An 18,960-nucleotide genomic window follows, 5' to 3' on the forward strand; every position below is an offset into this window, starting at 1 on the left:
TCATTTAGGTATGTCAATGTGCTTAGACAGCTTGTTGTATTCTTAGGAACTATTGAAATTAGCAACAATAGAATGTTTTCTGTCCTTCCGTACTAATTACATTAGCAGTGTTGGGAATAGCGCCGTTATAAATAATTTTTTTCAGTAACGGGGTAATCTAACTAATTACTTTTTCGGCCGTTACAACGCCGTTACCGTTACTGACGGTCAAAAGCGGTGCGTTACTTACTTTGAATAAATTGAAGAAACTACCAGCTGTAGCGAGTCTACTCTGCTCTGTTTATTTGTCATCCAAGACTTGGGGTGCGTTCAGGTTCATGGCAATGAAAATAGTAAACACACATAGCCTACCTTTGCAAGAACGATGAAGTTGCCGTTTGATAGGGTCATAATGTGCAGGTCCTGCAACCCTTCCGCAGCAAAACTGTTCGTAGCTTTGTAGCGATTTGTAATTTCGGAATCGCTGATGAGTTTAGTAACATACACCAAACAATAAACAGAGCAGATTGTCCATTTCGAATAATTGTGGAAGCCCGTCGACATATTTACTCCATTTGTCTTCAGCTTGCTCGTAAGAGTCAACATCGTTCACATCCTTAAGTTTGATGACATATCTGTTCTTTGCTTTAGTAACGAGTTTGTCTCTTTATCGAACTGGCAATTTAAAGTTTAATTTCCGGCGAGCCAGACCAGCTTCCAGTATGGCTGTGTTGTTGTCAAATCTCACGTGATCCCCCATTCTTTGACGTAAACGCTCGCGCCTAATAGCGCACATACTTCAGAGCCGGTGTTCGGCCATTCCTTACTACGCAGCGAAACGTGCTATACAATGCTCAGCGCGCTTGCGCAAGCATCCACACGTATGCGCTCATTGGTTAGAAGCGGCGAGTACTCACTATTTTTGTTTTTATTTAGTTATTTAGAACCTTTTCACTGCCTCAAAGATACTTTTTGCATGTATTACCCTTTCATACTTTTAACCATTGTGTTTTTTTGTGTAAGCTTTGAAGCAGTTGACCACATTAGTCACGTAGCGTATTTAAACCGTCCTTATTTGATACAACTACATTTATTTACAAGTATTTTCTGCAGGCATTTTTTTAGTATGTTATTCCTGTATGCATCTAACCAAAACAGGTTTAGAGCGCAGGGTAGTACCTTGGGTGTCAAATTCGACTAATGTAGAACGTTTCGCCGATGTAGCAGATTTTTGCAGAACACCGGTTGTTTGTATGTGAATTGTCTCGCCCTATGTTTGTATATGTGTATTTGTAGTTAATAAAGTTGGTTTAAAAAAAAAAAAAAAAACATTTCAGAGCCGGTGTTTTCACACACAAACCGCAACAGCGCGTGTGGCAAACACACACACTCAAAACAGATGAAGAGGGATATGATGGCAGACCATTCAGACGAAAAATTGTCCTTTACGAGGTGGAGATGGAAACACTATTTCAAGTTGGTCGAAATTAAAGCAAAGAACGTGCATGGAAAGTGTAATTTATGTCCCGGGGCAAAGCTTTTGTCGACATCTGTGGTAACTAATTCAAATATGTTTATTTTTGTTGCACTTCAAGTGTAGGATAAATCTGTTGCTGGTGAGGTGCAATAAATATTACAAGGTTCTATAACATAACTACCTGTCTGTTCTTCTCTATTCAACTGACTCGAATACTGCTCAGAAAATTTCAAATTCTTTGACATACAACAACTTCTTTTTAAAGTAACGGAAATAGTTACTTTCCCTGGTAACTAGTTACTTTTACTATAGAGTAATTCAGTTACTAACCCAGTTACTTTTTGGAAGAAGTAGTGAGTAACTATAATTACTTTTTTAAAGTAACGTGCCCAACACTACATTAGTAACCATTTTAAAATAAAGGGGTTTTTTTTGCTAAAGAATGTGATGTGATAGATTCTCCAATTTCCAGTATCTGTTAATGAATCGCACCAAGCTACTCTGCCAAAACAAATATCAATCAGCAACATGGCAGCAGTGAAAAAGCGTCTTAATCCCTGCTTTCCTGTTTTATTCTGAAAACTGAAATAATAGCCTAAGATATAATTAAAGACATAATTGTAACTTCATAATGGCCAAAGACCTCAAAAGAAAATGTGTTATGAAATGCATATCTCTTCCAAGAAACATTTTCTAGCTCAATGAATTAGCCAATCTAACAGATGGAAAATTGATCATCGACAAAAAGAGTGGGGTGTTTTAGTGTGAACGTCTGGCTCCGTGTGTCTGATTCACCCTCCTCTCTCCACATTTAATTCTGTTTGATCTTATGAATGTTTCTGCTTCTAAATCGGGTCTCCTCCTCCCACACACTGCCGATTTAAGCTAGCACTATGATGGTTTTTTGAGTCCCATTCAGATATCTCTCTACCCACCTCCATTCGATTACACTGTTGTCTTATACCTGCATTTTTCTGTTTTGCTGTGTTGTTAGATGTATTGATTTGGTTATTTCAGAGGTCATCTGTTTCCTTCAAAATGATTTATGTAAAGTATTTGCTTTTGTGTTTATTTTCATTCAATACTCTGTACTCTTCCCCTCTCAGGTGATGGAGACGAAGAATATGCTTTATCTGGTCACAGAGTATGCAAAGAATGGGGAGATCTTTGGTAAGTCAACTTATCAAATGCAATGTCAATTCAATCTTTGTCTCTCCCAGATTGGGATCACCAAATTGTTTTTCTGTTGCGTCATTGTTGCATTTTTGACAAAAGGGAAAATATCATTGTTATGTTAGGTCACAATCCTAACGCTGTTTTGACATCAGTCTCGGTCATTATGACAGAACTTGAATGATCAATGTTCTGACTGGAAGTTCGTCATGTGCTTCTTGTAACTGCTTTGTGCAATATACCAATTGCATTTAATGGAGTTTATAAAAGAACATGTCTGGCGGCAAGTAAAGTTTGTTTAAAAGAAAGAAGTGCTTTATTGCTATATGGCTTATGTTGGTGTAGTTATGATGGTGTAGAATCACCTGCTTATGTTTCTACATGAAACTTCGTAACTGGAGATAACCCGGGCAAGTGCTAAATCTTTTATTTAGTCGTTAGAATGTAGCCACATCAAAATACTTGAAACGCACTCTGCAGTTACCTGCCGAACCAATAATTGTTTTTGTAACAAATGAGCAACATCGTTTATAAGTGCGGCATTACACTGGGCAAGCGATTACGTAAACCTACCTGATGTCAATCAAATAAATAGAACCAAGAAATAAATAGTTAATATAATAGAAAATGCAATTTCTGTAAACATTCAAGGTTTAAAGTCGGTGAGAATGAATGAGGATTTCTGCAATAAATTTTTGGAATGAGAAAAATCACTGTGTCACACGTATCTCTGGAATATGGTGAAGTCGGAATAATGACAGTTGGTTGAAGCATGTGTGGGTAGAAGCATCTCCAAAATGTAGAATATTTTTTTTGTTTTTAAAATAAAAATTGTTGTTTAAAGAGGGAAAAAAAAGTTTTATGACTATGTTAAAAAAGGGAAACGATATGAAAAGATCTTATCTATTCTTGAGTATTAGCCACCATCTAATAACGTCAGTCTTACAGGCACGTAAATGCTGAGGCCTAAGAATGCGCCAGAAAAAAAACACACAGTTACACCTTTGACCCGGACCAAAACAAAAACATAAAAAATACACCCATTTAAACCCAACACTCCCAGACGACAATACAACCACCAAGTTTGAAGTAGAATACTTGACTGACTGTCAGTCGAGACGAGCTAACAAAAGCACACCCACACATTCTTCTTTCATCCAAATTGGATTTTTCTGAATCAGTTAGAATGATAAGATATTATTATTATTCTTTAGCAACATGGAGCAACTGTAGATCAAACTGAAGGAACATGTTTTATTGAATGTTTATGAACAAAGAATTTGCGTTTTCTCTTCAATGCAGTCACATGAAGTTAAATAACCATAAAAGCAGTATTCTAACATTAGAACGCCTACTTGTAATAAACAATACACCTGGTGTGCAGTACTAAGACACCACTATCCCTAGCCTAAATAAAGGCATTATTGTAGATATACAGGAGATATACCGATCTTAATTTGTGATAACTCTAACCAAGAAAATGGAACATGCATGGTATCTAAATACTTCCATCACATATTCAAGACTTCATTCTTCTAAAGACAAATAAAGTACCTCGAATCATGCAAGCTATCGGTACTCAGACAATCAAATTTTTGAAGAGCACTTTTCCAAATGGTTTAAACACACTAATTTATTATGAGAACAATGAATGATGGACGTGTTTACCCAGACTTGCAAATTCACAACATCAGTTTTATGATTTTATAACAATTCATTGGTTTTCTGATATTTAAAATGTTCAACAATAGCCCTGCATAGAACAATTTTGTTTAAAATGATTAATAGGCGGTGCCAGTGCAGTGTTTGATAACTTAAAAATTGGCCTTTTTTTTTTTTTTTTTTTTTTTTTTTTCACTTGAAAAGCAGTGGTTTTGGACAAGCAAGCATTCCGTCTGACTGCAACGAGATGATACAGAATAGAAAGAAAATTGGAAATAACAAAATTCCATGAAAAGATTTACTTTTTGTTATTAATTTTCTTTATCACTAGCCAGCTATTGGCAGTACTTTTTCCATAGATCTGTCAACAGTAACCAATGTTTGGAAAAAGTTTCATTCAACTTTCTTGCACCGTTTATAACGCTACTCAAATAAAATGGATTTACAACCATGCAAATTAAAAATAGACACTGAATAATGAAGTGCGCACAAATGATTGGTGCATCAAGATAGATCCGATCTGATATGAACTACAATGTCCAACCCTAACCACATTATAGATTATTAGCACCTATTAGACAGTCTGAGAATATGAAGCTTGATTCTGGACACTGATTGCTTGAGAGGATTAGTCAACAGTGATCGACGTCATGGTTGTGTGTGTCTTTGCGGCCAGTGTTCCACTTGTGATGTTGACTCAGCAACTGCTAATCCTGATCAGGTGACCTACAACGTGCTGGGAAGAAGACAAATAAAGCGGAACAAAACAAAAAAATGAAAATAGATTGCAAGGCAAAGGCAAAAGAGTTTGAACAATGCGCATGAATGTACAGCTGCCACCGTGCCTCTGTCTCACCTCGTTCAGTCTCTTAAATAACCAGTGACAGTTGGTTGTTTTACTCTGCGGAGTTTCCTTGTGGATCATCACTGATTTGGATTTGGATTTGAATGGATTTATGAAACCATGTCCTGTGTCCTGATTCTTCTGACCCCCTTGCCTTGATTGCACAATAGAATATTGTTATGCAAGAGGGAGTGTATATGTCATCCTCAGTTGCCGCAGTCCTTGCTTTGACAGTAAGAGTTTTATGAATACAAGCATGTACAGCAGAACCTGAGAAGCAAGTTTAACATTTTCTCTAATAAGAAATAATTGAATTTGAATTAGCCTGACCTCATCAAATTTTTCACATCATTTCATAGAGCGGTTTAACATCCGCCAAAACGTAATAGTGTTAAGAGTTCAGTCTCTGTTGTTGACTATTGTGTTGTGTAAATTTTGAAGTAGTTCTGTATTTGGAAGTACTCTGGGTGCTTCTGAATCACGTTGCAGTCAGGCAAATACATGACTGCTGACCTACATCTCCATCCATTATTGCCCTTCAGAGAGTTGCCTCGACTTCTCTGACACGACAAATTTCTCAAACTAGCTTCTGGTCAGAAGTGGTCAAGAGTGGATTAAATGCGTGCAGAGAGAGCTCTCTTGCAGTGAGTCGATGACACTGTGAATGAGTTGGATGATTTGCGTGCAAGCAAATACAATGTGTGTCAGAAAGGTTCCAGGGCTGAGGTCACTAAAGATATATTTCAATTCTGAACTACTAGTTTTCTCGTTGCAATTCGACTGGAGTGTACCACCCTCTCTTCCACATCTTTATGCATTCCGTTCTTTGTCACGGTAATCTTGATGACGTCGTCATCGTCAAATTGAAGGCCCTGTTGAAATTTGAAAAGAGAAAACAAATCGTACAGAGCCAGGTAATTATTGGTTTAGTCAAATACTGTAATTATAAAGCACCTTATGGTTTTGTTTTTTCGGGGCATGGTGTCCATTATAGTTTGTCATTTTCTATTTATATTATTGAGGAGGATTTTAGAATATGAATAATGAGTGGATTGCATTAATCCCATATCTCTCAATGCACCACTGTACATCTTTTGTTGTAACACCAATTTTCTAACACAAAAAGGGTGTGGATTTTTTTTTCCAATGTGGTGGATGTGCAACCTCTGTTTACTGATTTGGCTTTGTGTCTGCCACTCCTCAAGATAATTCAAAACCACTGGATGGATCAAACCTGGAAATTGGGTCAAATGCAAATACAGCAGTGGTCCAGTGAGTGGAGGCTCAATGCAAAGGGAAGCTAAAGAGAGAGAAGCGTGTGGGGACGTCCATTTGAATTTGGAAGGTGGTAGGGAAATGTAGGGCATGCATATTTAAGAAAGCACTTCTGGCGTGATGAGGCGAGCGTTGAAGCTGGCAGAGAGCCTGCTCACTCACACAGATCTCAGTCTGCCTGATGGGAAAGGAAGGAGACATTGTTGCCTTTAAAGAAATCCCATTTTCGATACATCCTATTTCCATAAGCTGTCAATTTGTTTGCTCATGAACCCTCTAGCATATCCTTGGGTTATTGGGACCAGTGTCTTGCAGCTCTGACTTTGATGTTTAAACATGATTAAAAACCTGTTTGCCTATACAAAATAAGTTTACTAATACATGTATATTGTTATTCAGCATCTTTTCCTATATTTTAGCGCACTTTAACCCTTAAACACCTGGACCTATTTTGTCCAAATTTGCATACCTTTGATGTTGCCTTTAATATTTAAGAAAAACACTTTACAATGGCCTGGGTGGGTCCCTTTTTACAGGACACCATAACTTTCATATCCAAACTTCTTCTCTGACCAATTATATTCAACATTATGGACCCAAAAAGACAAAAAAAAAAATGGGGGGGGGGGGGGGGGGTCGAAATTTGTAACATTGGTGTCCGTTTGACAACCAAACACTCAACGAAACATTTTGAAGCTTGATAATATTTTTTCAACTTGTTAGGATAAATATTCAACAGAAAAAATGAAGACTGAATAGTTTTATACAGTATTTGATAGTTCAACAGAAACAGCAGTATGGTCATAGGTGTCTTTGTCTTTTGACTATGGTCACAACCGGGTATATGCAGTAGACCAACAGTGCAAACAAGTGAATATAATATACCATCTAACACAAAAAGCGTTCAGAGGATATCTTTTTGTGAGGTTAGGTATGGCACCCATCACCTTATCAAAAGTATATACATACAATCAAGCTTCTTGAACATACACATCTATATACAATTTGGAAAGATTGATACCGGGGAAAAAAATCAAATATAAAACTGAAGAAAAAAAACTATTTTAAAAATGTTGACAATAAACTAGTTCAGTTCAATTTTTTCAGGCATGCCACTCAGTTTCCTCTACAACAGGACACAGAGCTACGTCACAGACTACGTCACACAGCCCACTCGTCTGCCGTTTGCGCGCTGCTGTCAGCCTCTCTCTCTTCTCACTTGCCGAGTCATCCGAAGAAGACGATAAATCTGGCTCATCTTCTTCCTTGAGTTGATGAAATACCGCATTAGCTTGCGCTAAATTTGGTTTTCAATTCATTCCGCATGTTTCAAAGTCGCTTGCTGAATCCAACCGTCCGTCACTCGCTACCTCGCCTCTCTCTCCTTAGGTGGCGCCTCGCTGGGCGATTTGTTAAAAATGTTCACATTAGGGCAGTCTTTAGTGACCTCAGAATTGCTCCCGGGATATGTAGTTTTTTGTGGTGCTTTTGGTTTTGAAAAAGGACAAGAAATTATGGAAATATGGACATAAACACATGGTCCATGCTGCGTTTTAATGTTTACCTATGAGGGCAATAAAACTATAAAACTCAAATAACATTATGTCCCATATTACTCGGGCGATTGACTTTAAGTAAAACTGGCGTGGACCTCAACTTCTGCACATTCAAATGAGACCAACCAGTGTAATTACAGCGTGACGAGGCTTCAAAGATGATATGCGTAAACGTGTTGCTGCCGACACGTCCTGTGTTAAAAGGTTAAAGATTTTTTTTAGTTGATTACATACTACTTGTGTGACTGTACCACAACTTTGTGGCTGACTTTTTACCGCATCCGCCAGACATTTTAGTGGTTGCAGGTCAAAATTAAGCCTTGAGCCTTCCTGTGTGAAATTCCAATGTGCTCCGCGAATGTGATTTCGTTTCCTACTGATAGTCTGATTTTCCCCAACATTCAAAGAACATAGAAGGTTTATGGAAGAACTAAATTGCCAGTAGGTGTAAGTGTGATAGTTTTATATTATTTGCCATGCAATTGATTAGCGGAGTTGTTCAAGGTGTACAGGACCTGCCTCTCACCTGCATCCAGCTAGGAAGTCCTCCTGCACACCAATCTTAATTAAGATTACAGGTACAAAGAATAGATGGCTGGACAATGTTGCACTTGTAGTGATAATGGTCATTCAAATAAATTAACTTGAATAACCTTTTACATTGCGTGACTTCGCTTATCTAATATTTATCCTTTGTATGTCCTTGTCCAAACAAATGTAGGAGATAACTAAGGACACGTTTGACCCTATCTACCACAAAGAAGTCATTAGCCAAGTAATTTACTAACAGCTGTTTTGTCATGAACACAATTTATTGTCACGTGATCGGCAAAACTCAGATTTATATACTTCAACAATTATGTTTGAGGACAATGTTTTATCTGCAATGTATTGATCAATCTACATTTTATTGAACAACACAATATGTCGCTATCATTCCTGGAGAATGTTGTCTTGTTTCACAATCAGTGGTGAATTAATCATATGCACATCTTCATTTGACTGACTGATCATATTGACCGTACAGCATGTATAATAACAGCCCTTGTGCAATTAAATATTCTGGAAATACTAGTAAATATTCTGGAAAAACTGTTTTTAAAACAGAAATGGAAATGATCTAGAAGATTTTTTATACAGTAGGCAATGGCGTGCCATTCATGTCTTTCATCATGAAGTCAAATTTTCGGGAGGTCAAAAGTTGAAAAATCTTGGATGAATCATCATTAGTAGGGCTTTCGCTCTGACAAAAATAGTTTGCCAATATTCATTTGAAAATTACACCCAGCAGAGCACCGGAAAGGAACTGACCTTTGCGACAAACTGACCTTTACTACCTAGTGTATTCTTTAAAATCAATAGTACTGTTACTCAGACATGAATCAGTGCCTGACCTGAATGTTTGAAGCGGATTGCAAATTCTGGCTGTGTATGTTGCTTTTTATTTGTTAGGTTATGGTTCAATTCCAAGCACTTTGCACCACACTAGTTTACGATTTAATTCCAAGCACTAAGTAAAGCCTAATGAATAAGGTTCTTTTTTTTACCACAGTTTAAGAAATCAAAGAGGATTTGGGGCATTTGTTTTTTTCATGAAAGTGAACTAGTTTACTAACTAGTTAACTAGTTGCGTTCACATACTTTATTTTCAGAAGCATAAGACTAAAGACTCTCCGTTGAAATCATACTCATGTTTCAGAAATTTTATTAAATCAAAAGTCTTCTGAAGAAGACTGGCTGTAATATAAAACTAACACTACATGAAATCACATCAAACCTTATTATTGCCTCAATATTATACCCATGAATCTGGGATTATAGATTAATAGGTCTTTAATTTTCACTAATGAAATTAAATCACAAGGCTGGAATAGGACTGAGATTCTGTAAAATCATATCCACTGGCAAACCTTTCTTATCTTTTGAAACTGTCGTTGCTTTAGTGAAGATAGCCTCAAAATACAGCTGCCTGAAAGTAATATCACTCAAAAATGGATGATTGTTCTTCCAGTGCTATACAAAAGCCATTACATTGAAGAAGTGTCAATGATCCATTTTTGAAAAGACTTTTTTATAGTCTCAGCAAAATAAATCCATTCATTCATTGATCTTCCAAGCCGCTTATCCTCACGAGGGTTGCAGGGGTGCTGGAACCTATCACAGCTCACTTTTGCCCCTTTCCCACTGAAACTAGTGGGTCAACGTGCGTTTTTTCCAAGCCGATGCAACCCACTGGCAATTGGCATTTGGCACCTTTCTCATTGACAAATAAAGCCGTTTCTTTTTTTTTTTTTCCACCCGTCTAACCCCCCCCACCCCTCCTCAGCCGTGCGTAAGGTTACGTGATGTCACCACGCTAAAATGTGCGTCGACAAGTGTGGCCGAATTCATTCAGTTCAAGGAAGTAAACAATGCAGAGCGTAGATTAGGGTGTTGACTGTTGACCCGGGGTTTTGCTTTCACACTGCATGACGATCAGAGCCGAGGTGATTTTAACGCGGGTCGCTTGGCGGGTTGACACGGGTCGAGGCGGGTCGCTGCACCTTTCCCACTGCCACCAAAAGCCAATTGTTAGTGGGTTGACATGGGTTTTTTGGCCAGTGGGAAAGGGGTATTTAAAACCTATTTAAATATGTGTGTCAAGAAAACATGATCAAGTTTTAGCTTGGACACTCAACCTGAGCAGAGCTCCAGCTGACTCCAAGCCATTTTAAGCGCTTAATGCTCCAGAATGAAATAAGCACTGCATCTCACAGCATGGACAGAAATTTGTGGTTGCTGCGTTTCAATGGCTTGGCTATCGGTTACTGATGTGGAAAAAAACTGAGTGTTTTTGCCCCTTGTCCTCCACACCCATCAGACACCCCGCACACACACCTCCCTCCCAGTGCGATCAAAAGTTAGGCCAAGGTTCAGTCCAGTAATCTTCCCTGTAGACACACAGTTTCTTCCATCTAACTCAAGCAGCTGTTAGGGGATTCAATTCTCCTGCCAACTCTTTGGCATAGCACTGTGACTGTTGAACTGTTCCCTAATATCCTCATGATTCACACTTGTTCTGTTCACTTTCGCAGGAAGAATGCCTCATTTTGTCGATACTTTGCCCCACCCAGCATTGCATTAGGAGATTACTTATTCTGCTTGACTTTGACTTGTTCTGGGCACACTTTTCTAATTTAATGTGCAGATAATTCAGGATTGCTAGGTCAACTGAGTTTCAAAATGTTTGTGCTTGATTGGAAATAACCTTTCTGGTCAATGGCTCAGTCAAAGGCTAGATAAACAGTAGGTTTGTGAAAATATACTGAGACAATGGCTTGAATTTCTCATATACAGTATCTATTTAGAATAATATAATTCGCAAAAGTAGTTGGGGGTCTGTGAAAAGTGTCATTTATTTTTGCATGTTTTGTTATTAATAGAACCTGCCCAATAATATCCAGTCTTGACTTTGGTCAAACTGATACTCCTTAATCAGTTAGCAAAAGATTTAAATAGCAAAGTCAAGTCTCTGTTAGCCCATCTGGTTTTCTCAATTGACTCATTCCTCTCTCTACATAGATGACAATAAAGCTAGGTCTAATCTAATATCTTTGCCACTCTCTTTTCCAGACTCATGGGCCATCAAATTTGTTCGTAATATTAATCTTGATACTAAAAGTTCTGTGTTGGCCATAAATGAATAATTGTTTATCTCATTGCCACACTTTCAATATCTGTTGAGTGATACATGAATACTCTGAAGCCACATGATTCAGAATTATTGTAGTGTCAAAAGACAATGGAATGTCAGTGAATACTAGTGACAAAAAGTGATGACAGGAGAACCGTTCCCTGAGTTGAGCCATTCTCAAATTTCAGTAGTGAGACTGTTATCTTCAAATTGAATCAATGTGCTACCGTCTAACCGTGAGAACCATTACTTTGATAATATTGAAGAACGTCTGAAACAACGAGTAGCAGTTCAATTTGTATTATTTTGCTAACACTGAAAACGGGGGAAGGATGATGTTCCTTTAGCGATCTGTTCTTTTGTACCTCCTTGACACATTCCCCTCTGTGGTGTTTCTTTTGATTAGCAGCAGTGCATGAAAGCATATGAGCTGCCCTGGCCACTCAATGCCATCTCTTGTGGAATGTACCAGCTACTATCTAATCAGTACCCTTTTTTTCCCAATGTCAGCAATTAAAGGGACACGCCAGTGGAAGTCGACATTAATAAATTATCTTATTCTTTTTCTTTTTGAAAAAAATAATGTAAAAAAAACATTTTAAATGATTGGATTGGGTCAAAGAAAAGAATGTTGCTAACAATACCGCCAAATGTTCATACCGAAGTTTTCATACTTGTCAACTCTTCTCGAATTTACTTGTCTGCATATGTGGCCATTGATCTACACACCTCACAGTTCACCTCATGTTTTGTCTCATTGTAGCCAAGCCAATTCCAGCGGTCTCACCTCTGGGACTGAAACCTTCTCTGCCTTTTGTTTTCATATTGGGTTTCACTTTCCCTCAACTCCTCCGGTAACGTTCTCTTCTTTAAGTTTTCTTCTTTCCCTGGTGCTTGGCCAGGTTCAGGGGGTTTCAGAAACATGTTGTCTTGTAGTATAACATCAGGTGGGTACAGAGATACTGACAATCAATCAACAGCAGTAATCTGGTTGAGAGTGTCCACCTGAGAGCAAGCGAACGAGGTGTGTTTACGCCCCACTGAGCGCATCGGCTGCTGCGTAGACTGTAAAGGTTGTCTTTGATCGGGATAGTGGAACGTCATCAAAACACGGAACCACTAGGAATTAATATTAAGTAAGTTTTTGTTTTTTGTTTTTTAATTCGACACATTATTTTTACTGGCCAAACCGGACCAGTGGTGTGAGCATTCTGGTAGCCCTGACGGTTTACATACGTATGTCCAGGCCACCGGGCCATTTATATTGTCAACCCCTGATGACAATCCATCCAATGTCGGCTGCACAAAACACCACTGCCTGCCAGCCACGCTGTACCATTGTTCGCAGCCAGCCTTTTTGTCTCACTTAGACAAAGCCCAAATAACAAACACATACAGTATACTTGCGAAAGACGATTCATTTAATGGATGGGGGGGGGTGGACGTAACTTGTCAGGACAACTTGACGGTAAGGTAAATGACGCAGCTGCAAATGTCCCGGCTGGAGACCACTGAGGGTGTGCTGAGTTCTTATAAAGTGGTAGGGACAGGCCAAAAATCAAGAGTTCTTGGTGACATCACCCAAAAAATTGGAAAAAAAAAAAAAGGGAAAAAATTCTTTTTTTTTTTTAAATATATAAAAAAAATAGGAAGGACTTTTTGGGCGGGCCCAAAAAGTCCTTCCTATAACTTAACGCGCAACTGTTCTCGCCCTGTGCCCATGTTTTCAGCACTTCAAATATTCTTCATGTATTTAGAACCAAATGATGAGGGTGACTGAAGTGGCCCTTTAACATTCCCCTCGAGCACTTTTCTGAGTGTTTTGGCCTTGAGTTGCTTTTATCCTGTAAAACCGGAGAGTCGTTGATTATTTTGTAACTTGACCCGTGTTGCTTGTCATTGGGAAGTATTTTGCTCTACTTAACATATTGCATGTGCATTTAATGCACATTATTCATGTGAGTGATTCCATCATAATTTTCGTCAAACGTTTATCTTTCTTGGTGTGATTAATTTTGTTTGTTGGTTACTTGATTTTGTTTGTATGTATGTCCAAGATTATTTGAAGGCCTTATCAGTACTGAAATAAACAAACCACAAAAATGCCCAAAAGTAATAAATACAATATCCCACACATGACCATTAATATGTCCTGAAGGTGTTAATTTGTTGGAGATCATTTAACTATGAAGGGCCTATCTTATGATTTGCATCACTTAAATACTCGTCCTAATATTTAGAACCAATGTGAAACAATGGAACATTGGCTTCCTGGAACACACCACCCCAATGTGGGTTAGAATGCCCCATCACAAGATGAAGATCACCCAAAACAATTTTTCAGTTCACTGATGACTTATCAAAAATTTAATAGTTGTTTTCCAGTAATCTTTCAATGTCCCTTGTAATTTTTGTATGCCTTATAAACTGCTTCAAAGTTTACATTACCATTTTCATAGATTTTTTTTTTTTGTGCTGCCTGTTTGTTTCATTCGAATAGGAACCACATGCAATTGGTGTCATTTGTGTTCAGTTTGGTTGATTGTCTGCCTCCCTGGCACCTGAAAGAAAAGTCATTGTGTTCACTCTGGCTTGCCAGAGCTAACAGGGATCTACCAGACAATATGGGAAGAAGACCCAGGAAACATCATTCACCTGGGTGGTAACAATTTTTAGTTTACCTTTACAAGATGTAGGGGTGTAACGGTACACAAAAATCTCGGGTCGGCACATACCTCGGTTTTGAGGTCACGGTTCATTTTCGGTACAGTAAGAAAACAAAATGCAAAATATAAATGTGCTAGTTGTTTATTACACATCTTTGTGCTTTCAACAATAGGAACATTAGCCTATACAAAGCTAGAATTCTGATAAAAAATTAGCGGGTATTTAAAGATGATCCAACAACAATTTGCCTTTCAGACCCCGCGTATTGGTCAGCTTTCTTTCTGAAAGAAAGAAGAAAAAAAAGTCATGTGCTAAAGGGAAAAGATGACAAAGATTTTAACATGTATTTTACAAATGAAATGGCTCAATGAATCATTTTTTTTCTTATGAACGGTTTTCAAAAGCTTTATTGGTGGATATTTAATTGTGTAAGCAGGATCTGTGTTCTATTCTTATTATTTAATTACAGGTATTTTAGCTCATTTCAATTTATTTTATTTAAATGGGCTATTATTTATTTTATTATGTGTTTCTATTTTACAAATGTGATGTAGTATTCATTTATATTGTATATTTTATGTTGTATAACTTTAGTTCCTATGTGAATATTAGTCTTGTTGTGGTAGGAGGGTTTTGTATTGACGGGGCTGTGTTGGTTATTATTATTGCAAAGAAGACAGCAGTAAATCAACAAAGACAAGTCAATTGTGCCCCAATCTACCACTCAAAAAATCTGATGGACTCAAAAAGTGGGCTACGATTGCATATTAGTTTGAAAATCGACCGGATCCACCGTATTTTTACACTAGTGACTGCCGGTCTGCCCGATCCTAGCTACCGGTAGTAGTATTGATGCAGCAGGGTCGCGTCTCGCGTCAAATAATAAACTCTGCCGTTCTTTTCGCGCGCGTGGTGTTGAGCCGCTTCCGGAATTCGTCTTACACGCGGCCACACTGCGACTTATGTGCATTGGCTGAATGACTTTAACGCCCGCGTTTCACTGCGTTCTCGCGGCGGCCATGTTGTTGTGCCGTTGACGTTTCTGGGTTATACTGTTCTCCCGTTTTGGTCCTCATTATAGTAGAGAAGACGGAGTAAATATAATCTACACAAAGAAACTGTAACCCGATCGACTCACAGCCTCGAAAAGTAAGGGTTACATTACGTCAGAAACTCGTTCGTTACGCCTCCGTTCTGAACCGAGCACCACGTACCGAAACGGTTCAATACAAATACATGTACCGTTACACCCTTACAAGATTGTAAAAAAAAAAAAATGTATTAATTCCTGTTTAACTGTTGGCAGTTCCCATGTCAAAACTCATTTTTTAATTTATTGAAATGTTGCATTTAAACTGTAACTGCTATCTAACTTTATGCAAGCCACTGCTAGGGTAGATAAACGGTTACATCAAACACTTTAATCAAATGTTCGTATGTTTACATTATACATAATAAAAACCGTCTGCAGTTCCACAAAACCGCTCTCATACACATGCACACGCACACCCTGTTCCAGTGTAGCAATTCTTTATTCTTTGCCGTACTCCTCCAGCTCACGGACGGCAAAGAGCTGTCAGATGCTGGAAGTGAGGTGGGGGTCAGGACTCAGGATAAAAAGAAATGTACTGTATCCCTTTGACTGTACAAAGTATAATGCGTTACTGAGCCATAAACTGCAGTAGGCAAACAGCCTGCACTTGATAAAAACAATGAATTATTCCTTTAACAGAGCCAGTAACTGAGTGGATTGTTTGATTGAATACCTCGGATTGTGTTTGGAAAATATATATTAGAGGTGCACGATAAATATCGGTCCGATAATAGGAATTATGACATTATCCCAATAAATCCAATAACATAAATAGGCCCAATAATATATAATATTTTGGGCATTGTGTCGGTGGATTGGGATGTGTGCGGGTTTGTTTCCACTCCTGTTTTGCCAGTATTTTCTTACTGTTGTTGAGGCCATATTTTTCCATCACTGAGTGATGAACCTTTATTAAGCAATTAAGCAAATGTTTGCATGTTACAGTGTTATGTGTACAAGTTCTTGAGCGGCCTTTTGGTTATTGATAGGCATGCTGTCCTATAATTGCCAGGTTAAGAAAGTTGTTTCATGGACCAAGACCACAAAAGTCTCCTCTCCTGTTGCACCAAATGTTTTATGAGCTGAAAAAGCACAATACCTGTTGGGTTTGTTTGTTTTAGTTCAGTGCATATTGTTCAGGGGAACACACCGTCATTGATATTGACTGATTGATTGTGTTTGACTCAAATTATATTTATTTGAAAAAATGAATATGGGCACTGTATTAGAAGTCAAAACAGTTTTTGTCTTTGTTTTGTTCATTATAATAATGTTCATGTCATCATGAAAATTCTGGTTAGGTCAAAGGCAAATCTATCCTGAATCCACCACTAGTATTTCTTACCTACAGGTGTTCAAAAACTACAGTGAATATACAGAGGGGCAAATAAGTATTTAGTCAACCACTAATTGTGCAAGTTCTCCCACTTGAAAATATTAGAGGCCTGTAATTGTCAACATGGGTAAACCTCAACCATGAGAGACAGAATGTGGGGGAAAAAACCCATAAAAATCACATTGTTTGATTTTTTAAAGAATTTATTTGCAAATTATGGTGAAAAATAAGTATTTGGTCAATACCAAAAGTTCATCTCAATACTTCGTTATGTACCCTTTCTTGGCAGTAACAGAGGCCAAATGTTTTCTGTAACTCTTTACAAGCTTTTCACACACTGTTGCTGGTATTTTGGCCCATTCCTCCATGCAGATCTCCTCTAGAGCAATGATGTTTTGGGGCTGTCTTTGGGCAACATGGACTTTCAACTCCCTCCACAGATTTTCTATGAGGTTGAGATCTGGAGACTGGCTAGGCCACTCCAGGACCTTGAAATGCTTCTTACCAAGCCACTCCTTTGTTGCCCTGGCTGTGTGTTTGGGATCATTGTCATGCTGAAGGACCCAGCCACGTCTCATCTTCAATGCCCTTGCTGATGGAAGGAGATTTTCACTCAAAATCTCTCGATACATGGCCCCATTCTTCTTTCCTTTACACAGATCAGTCGTCCTGGTCCCTTTGCAGAAAAAAAAAAAACCAAAACATGATGTCCCCCCCCCCACCTCACCCCCAATGCTTCACAGTGGGTAAGGTGTTCTTCAGACGCAATTCAGTATTCTTTCTCCTCCAAACACGAGAACCTGTGTTTCTACCAAAAAGTTTTATTTTGGTTTCATCTGACCATAACACATTTTGCCAGTCCTCTTCTGGATCATCCAAATGCTCTCTAGCGAACCGCAGACGGGCCTGGACGTGTACTTTCTTCAGCAGGGGGACACGTCTGGCAGTGCAGGATTTGAGTCCCTGGCGGCGCATTGTGTTACTGATAGTAGCCTTTGTTACTGTGGTCCCAGCTCTCTGTAGGTCATTCACTAGGTCCTCCCGTGTGGTTCTGGGATTTTTGCTCACCGTTCATGTTATCATTTTGACACCACGGGGTGAGATCTTGCATGGAGCCCCAGGTCGAGGGAGATTATCAGTGGTCTTGTATGTCTTTCATTTTCCAATAATTGCTCCCACAGTTGATTTCTTTACTCCAAGCGTTTTACCTATTGCAGATTCAGTCTTCCCAGCCTGGTGCAGGTCTACAATTTTGTCTCTGGGGTCCTTCGACAACTCTTTGGTCTTGGCCATAGTGGAGTTTGGAGTGTGACTGACTGAGGTTGTGGACAGGTGTTTTTTATACCGATAATGAGTTAAAACAGGTGCCATTAATACAGGTAACAAGTGGAGCCTCGTTAGAAGAAGTTAGACCTCTATGATTGCTTGTTTGTAGGTGACCAAATACTTATTTTCCACTCTAATTTGGAGATAAATTCTTTAAAAATCAAACAATGTGATTTTCTGTTTTTTTTTCCTTATTCTGTCGCTCATGGTTGAGGTTTACCCATGTTGACAATTACAGGCCTCTCTAATCTTTTCAAGTAGGAGAACTTGCACAATTGGTTGTTGACTAAATACTTATTTGCCCCACCGTACATTAAAGAAAAAAAATATATACTGTATATATAATATATACATTTTTTTTTTCGGTCGTTGTATTGGTATCGGCCTTGAGGAGCAGGAAGTTATCGATATCTGTATTGGTATAAAAAAAATTGATATCTTGCACCCCTAGTACGTATAGTCACAGTTTTGTCAACATTCTAAACATTTTCCCTTATTTGTCTCCAGATTACTTGGCAAAGCACGGCAGACTGAGTGAAATGGAGGCCAGGAGGAAGTTCTGGCAGATCTTGTCAGCAGTGGAATATTGTCACAACCGCAAAATTGTCCACCGGGATTTGAAGGCAGAGAATCTGCTTCTGGATAGCCACATGAACATCAAAATTGCAGGTATGGCGGCATGAATCACCAGTTTTCTCTTGTGGGTGTGAAATATATGCAGTGTTGATCCATGGACACGCTATGATGTCAGTGCTTACGTAGTTCAGAAATGTATTAACTACCTGCCTTAGTCATTCGCACATTTGTGTTGGGAAGTGGTTGGGGGTTGCGTGTGAGATGAAAAAGGCCCTCTTTTCAAAACTAATGTGAAAGGAGATACAACAGGCCTCCCTAGGAAA

The 18,960-nt window shown here is 38.6% G+C and overlaps 1 protein-coding gene across 3 annotated transcripts in view; it reads left to right on the forward strand.

The window, feature by feature from the left end:
* The window catches only part of sik2b (salt-inducible kinase 2b), a 94,988-nt gene that overhangs the window by 23,957 nt on the left and 52,071 nt on the right, over positions 1–18,960 (forward strand). For all 3 annotated transcript variants that reach the window (XM_057839977.1, XM_057839978.1, XM_057839979.1), the window contains exons 3-4: positions 2,563–2,626; positions 18,569–18,730. In XM_057839977.1, coding sequence (XP_057695960.1) covers positions 2,563–2,626; positions 18,569–18,730 — 226 coding nt within the window. The remainder of the gene's footprint in view (positions 1–2,562; positions 2,627–18,568; positions 18,731–18,960) is intronic.

Source organism: Corythoichthys intestinalis, chromosome 6, assembly GCF_030265065.1.
Source record: "Corythoichthys intestinalis isolate RoL2023-P3 chromosome 6, ASM3026506v1, whole genome shotgun sequence".
NCBI lineage: Eukaryota > Metazoa > Chordata > Actinopteri > Syngnathiformes > Syngnathidae > Corythoichthys > Corythoichthys intestinalis.